The sequence below is a fragment of the Lampetra fluviatilis genome, chromosome 10 (genome assembly GCF_964198595.1).
Source record: "Lampetra fluviatilis chromosome 10, kcLamFluv1.1, whole genome shotgun sequence".
Taxonomy (NCBI): Eukaryota; Metazoa; Chordata; class Hyperoartia; order Petromyzontiformes; family Petromyzontidae; genus Lampetra; species Lampetra fluviatilis.
In genome coordinates this window covers 15,696,859-15,702,871 of record NC_136284.1, presented here as the reverse complement: position 1 = coordinate 15,702,871, position 6,013 = coordinate 15,696,859, and the positions used below count along the sequence as shown (strand labels likewise).

At 49.9% G+C, this 6,013-nt stretch overlaps 1 protein-coding gene across 2 annotated transcripts; it reads right to left on the bottom strand.

The window, feature by feature from the left end:
- Window positions 1–789: 789 nt before the first annotated feature.
- Window positions 790–4,633, bottom strand: LOC144934353 (uncharacterized). Of its 2 annotated transcripts, none has more exons than XM_078860037.1 (4): window positions 4,287–4,633; window positions 2,980–3,057; window positions 2,761–2,850; window positions 790–1,988 (listed from the first exon to the last, which is right to left on the bottom strand). In XM_078860037.1, the coding sequence occupies exons 1-4, from the start codon at window positions 4,600–4,602 to the stop codon at window positions 1,876–1,878; spliced, it is 597 nt and encodes a 198-aa protein (XP_078716163.1). In that variant the 5' UTR covers window positions 4,603–4,633; the 3' UTR covers window positions 790–1,875. The 2 variants fall into 2 exon arrangements, with proteins under 2 accessions (XP_078716163.1, XP_078716164.1); XM_078860038.1 differs by having other exon boundaries at window positions 2,980–3,035.
- Between the last annotated feature and the right edge of the window lie 1,380 nt (window positions 4,634–6,013).

The following is a 6,013-nucleotide window of genomic DNA, read 5'->3' as shown; positions in this document are numbered from 1 at the left end:
ATAAAGTGCAAAAATTACAGAACGTGTTTGTGTGTGCAGTTATCGTATCCATGAGAAACAGCAGACGAACTTAGTGCCCACCTCTCTCTGCCACTTGTGCATCTCCACGAGTGAAAGTTGGGTGTCCCTGAGCCCATCTGTGGCATTGTTAGCAGGTTAAATGTCAGTGCACAGCCTCCTTTTTATATGCCAATGCCGGAAACAATCGGCCACTTATATGTAAATAAGCTGAACTTCGTTCACACCGTACATAGCCAACCATGCTAATCGGAGGTGCGGGGGAAGGCCCATCAACACAAGATTCAGTTCTAAAGAAATTCGTTTTCAATCTACATTATTTAAAAGTGCATAGCTCAAGTGGCTTCCGAATATCGGAAGGAAGAGCGTTCCAGACGGCCCCAGAAGCGCATCTGAAAGCGCGCGATGCAGTGATCATCTTTGTTTAACGGTTCGCCAAAAGCCACTGCGAGGATGACCGAAGTTTGCCTGATGGGTTATGCTCCTTGACGCCATCCTCCCTTTTGTTATTAATTGTATAATTGTGGGTAATACGGATACCAGCTCGACCTGACCGCGCAGATAATAGTTGTGGGCAAGGGGTCAACAGATATAAGCAATGGCACCGTAATGCATCCAGTTGTACAGGTGTGTGTCTGCTCGATTGGGTTGAATGGCTGGAATAGTGTTGGCTGCTCCATCACCATCCTCACTGGAGGGATATTGTGTGCTGGAACGCCATCGGTGTACAAAGACCGCTTCAAGCAACAATCATGACAACGAGTACCGATGGTGAATTCACAACTTTATTAATGCTGGCTCCATACATAATTTTTTCATTGTAGAAAGCAAGAAAATGAAATAACTCGAATGTTAGCTTGCTATTTATATTGTAAACCAGTGGGAAAATGTGTCAATACTCGCAGGTAAGGGGTCACTGGGTTCACGGTGCACTGAATACTGCACTGCAGGCAGGCCCATTCGTTGCATGAGTCCTATAAACGCAGCAGTACCTCAAGGCACCGAGAATAAGGTGGTATATCTGCATTGACTGTAACAGTAAAATCCACATTTTAAGTTTTCTGGTTCTAAATGTTTAATTTAATACTTTAATTCGTCTCAGAATGCAATGGTGGCAACTCGTCGCTCCGGGCTGAGCAGGCAAGCGAGTCTACATCCGGGTTTCATCTCGGGTAATGTGTGCAGGTGGGTGGATTGATTGAATATGTGTGCGGTGTGATGGCAGTGGCTGCATCATCATTGCTCTCCATTAAAGAGGCGCTTGCAGTGTATTCGGCTTGAGATGTGGTGGGAGCCCAAGACTGGTGCAGAACAGGGTGCTTCAAGGATGTTTTAACACTTATATGGGACTATCGTTTTAATGGAAAAAGAACGGATAATTCACTGCAATATTATAAGATATGTAAATGTTAATAGCTCGAAAAAGTCAAAGAGTCTCCACGTGTTCGCCATCATTGTCAACGCGTGCCTGGAATCTTCTCTAGGTGGTCTCCAGAGCTCGGAGGAGGCAGCACTTCTCGTGGCATCGTTGCAAATTCTCGCAAGTGTGCACATTGTTTTGAAGCACCCTGTACATTGGTTGCGTTCTCATTCTGGCTACGCTGCCAAGTGATGCTGTCTCTAACTGGAGGCACCCTCCACCACTGGCGTGGGTCATTCAGAATGTGAAATACCCTACACAGGACGGGCCCCGCGGGCTTTGCGATGAAGAGCGCTGGGGTAGACGATCACCCTACCAACTCCCGATACACACACGTTTCCATACGTTACAATTCATATTACGAGTGTCTTATTATTTCTAGTGCAAAAAACGAGATGTGTTATCCACGTGAAAACATGTATTAAATGTAGGTGAGATTACTGCACGAGCGCTGCGCGAACGCGCAATTCGTGGATGCCATCCTCAATGCCAGACAGGAGGACGCCGTCGTGGTGACTCGGACTTGTGGTTGCCTGTGGAGGCCGGGCAGCTGCGCACACAGACGAGGGATCCGGCATTGTCAGTGGCCCAGCCACGTGATACGCGCGAGTGTTCGGCAACTTTAATATAAAAATCGCCATTTCGGAGCACAGGCCAAAAGGGACAAAACGATGATGTAAGTGTTTTACTCGTATAATGACTCAATGACTATTACAGTATTATTAATAAGTCTTTATTTAACCGGGATAACGCTCTTGAGGTTCACGTCTCATTCCCAAGGGGGTCTTGTGCCAGTTGACAGCAGTTGCAAGAGTTCCCCAGCAAACAAAGCGAATCATTCATACACAGAGCACAAAGCATGCACGTAACATAGAACATGAAATACGATGTGTGTATATAAAAAGGCGTTAGTAACGATGAAATGGTGGCAATTGAAAGTGCTTGCATGAGGGCGCATCGCTGGAAGGGGACTAGAGCAGCTGCATGAGCCGGGAGACACGCGGGAAGCCAGAGGAGACGACACAACACCAAGAGGGTGACTACCGCAGAGAGGCAGAGGTGCGCTGAGCTCGTGCGCTCGAATGTAACGGATTGTTGTCGCAGAAGCATGGTGGATGGGGACGACATAGTGGGGATGGGGGGGGGGGGCTTCATCATCCAGCAGAGGATAGAGCAAAGTTGATGTTGATGATGATTCTGATCGCGTGGGAACACCAAGTGGCTGTGCTGTGGACGACTTGCCCACAGCCACGTGAAGTGGACTGTGAAGCAGCGACCGGGGAAGTGTCTGTGGCGAGCCCCACGTGCCCAGCGCTTCTCACCTGCCGCTCGCCGTGCGAGGCTGAGCGAGCTGCAGGGTGCGCGCCGTGGGGTGCGCGTGGCGCTGCGCGGGGCCGCCACCCCTCGGCTCCCTGCCACGTGGGAGGGCACTCCAGGTCACGCGGAACCACGTGCGTGCCGGTCACAACGACTGTGCATCACGAGCAGTGGTCAGTTAAGCGATTAGCCGCAGTGCCAGTGAGGATCAAAGTGAATCTTACTGCGAGTTCGGCGGCTGCTGCTGCTCCATGAACGCGGTGCCCTCTCGAGATCGCTGCTGCGCCCCGCACACAACAGCGCTGGGGTGTGAAGGGGGTTAAAGCTCCACTCATGAACACAGTTCGCTGCCAATGTGTGTCCATCGTAGCACATTATACATCATACCAACTTAGAAACAAGGTACTGTACCGTCTTTGGGCAGCGAGGTGAGTAACTCATCGCCCTGTGGGTTTTCTCTAAACTAACACGGCCGAGCCGTGAGTGTGTCGTGTTGCCACGGGGATACCGCTGCACAACTTCCCTCCGTGGGGGGGGGGGGGGGGCACTTCCCCGTGAATGGAGCCAACGCGGCAGTTCCGATTGTGCCTGCCGGTCGGTGAAGCGAGTCGGCTGCAGCGACTCTCAGGACGCGCCGGGCCTCCGCCACGGAAATGTGGAATGACCAGCAGCTCTGAGCAAGAGACGGTGTGGCCTGGCCTACTCTTTTTGAACGATGGCGTCACGAGACCTTTAACGTCCACTGTAAAAACCACACAGCGCAGTCTAGTTACGGTTCATACACTCGACAGTTAATAACCAGGGCGGACTGACGGAATCGAACCGCAACGGAAGCGCTGACGCGACCCCTCGGAGATGCTCGGGACGAATTCCTCTCTTGCCGCCACCGACTAATTTGCTCTCGGCCGCATTCGTATTTGTTACAAATAATAAAGTTGGGTCGAAAGACCGAAGGGCAGCGTCTGTTGTGCTGGACGACGCGAGCCCGGGTCTCCTGTAATCACCGCCGCGTTGTCACGGGTCAGAAGAGAAACCTCTGGCAGAATTATCGCGAATACCAAGACAAGTACAACGTTCTCATTTCGCGATGGCATTCAAAATGCGCACGCGATCAAACAGACAGCAGTGATTTGTGCGCACACCGAATCGCCCCAACAACAATTCACCATCGCCACACAGGCCACGCGAGCATTCGCAAGCTTTACGGCGCACGCGAGGTCGCCCCGCACCTCCGACGAGCACGGTTGGCTACGTACGGTGCGAAAGAAGTTCAACATAGATTTGAAGCTTTCGTGACTGCAAGGATTCATACTCTTAGATTTTTCCGGTAAAGTCACGTAGGTAAGAATACAAATATTAATATCATTTTTATAATTTATTTTTATTCTTACCTACGTGACTTTACCGAAAAAACCTAAGAGTATGACGTTCAACACATTTACTGAAGCTGCACACAGCCGCACGAGCCACCGAGATGCCGAGTGGTCGTGGAGCACACGCGACGGGCATTGCGGGAAGGAGGGCGACTCGCCTCCAGCCCGGGACGACGTGGACGGACGTGACCGCACGAGCCCACGTGGTGGGAGAAGCGAGATGCGTCTTCTGCGGCAGGTCGACGGCGACTCGACACTGCCTGGAGGCTGGGGAGGGGGGGCGCGTCGCTGCCCTTCGCGGTTGAATGCGACCCCTGCCCCTCGGAGTGCCGAGCCGAGGGCGCCTTGGCAACCAGCAGCGGCTCCCACGGCCAAACAAAGTGGGGTGAATGATGGCGATGGTGCAGCACGGCGGCAGCGAGGAGGAGGTTGTTCTCTCAGCCTTTGTCTGATGCTACCGCCCTTGTTGGACATTTTTTGTTTCAAACCGACCGCCCCCCACCCCTCTTTGCCTGACCCAGCACGGGTTCTGAGAATTAAATGTAAGAATAATGAACATCAATAGCTTAACCAAGTGTATACTTTGTGAAGTATCCCTAACCAGCGAGTAACTTGCGAGCGATTACAAAAACATCCAGCGGGCGCTCTGCACGCGCGAGGCGATTTGTTTGCGCTTGGGCACCGCGTTGTTTACCATCAATGAGTTGAGAAAGGCATTTTATATCGTTTTGGGTTTCCACATGGATCAACATGTTATCCTCTAGCACAAGGAACTTAACACACTGAAACTAAGAGAACTTTAGTGTTGGCTCTTTCAGTTTGACAGATGGAAGTACACCTTGCATCGAGTAATTTGGTAGGAGGTTGGGGTGTTGTCTACCTTTAGTTTGTATAATTAAGCTTTTTATATTAAAGTTGATGTTTGAAAATATGCTTTGCTAAATCTAGAGATGGTTGGCAGTCTGCTGTAGGAGAAATGCTCACCACGCAACACAATACTTGAGGTCACCACTAAATTGTTTCCACAACAAACCTAAGGGCAGTTACACATGAAGAGACAAAAACCGCAAACACCCCACAGCAACCAAACGTCCTTTCAGAATGTTTCTTTTAATACAAAGACAGACGCGCTCCTTGCTCACCGCTGGCCCAGTAGAAGTGCCTCGTGTTCAGATGCCTGACCAGTGAGCGGGCGAGTCGTGTCGCGGCGATGAATCCACGTGTTTAATACACGTCATGTTACAACCTGGACTTATTGTCCATGATCCCATTATCCACTGTACTTAATCAACATTAGCCAAACCAGTCACGAGCACGTTTCTTTCCCCGTGCCAGTGCGGTACAAATTAGAGAGGCTCTGGACAAGAATGAAAAACTGACCGTCAAAAAGTAGTAGCTTTGAAATTGATGGTAATGTTTTAATCTGCTCTATTGTGCAAATAATTAACACGGTGATCAGCCATCATACGCCACAAATCACACGACCTCTTGGCAAATGTACCCGTTTTTTTACCCTTCGTTGTGCTAAATTGTGCTGAATAGTAATGCCGAGGTTTAGTCATCAATAGGAAGACATTCCTCTAGCCGGGTGGTGTTGGTGGCTCACGTCTGCAATACGGCAGTGTTGAGGGGGGTTAGTGGATCGCACAAACATCGCGACACGCCCTTCCCGGAGGCATTGATGTATCATACCCTGGTTTGACAGAGGGGTAAAAAAACTATACGTAATTATTTTTAAACAAAGCAAAATGACTTATTAACGATGCTTTGGAAGTGTGCTTGCTCAGCACTGTCAAAGCCATCTATTGATGTCTATCTTCATTTAAATATTCATAACACTACCATTTGGTTGCTTTGATGCCCACACAACTACACGTATTTTACT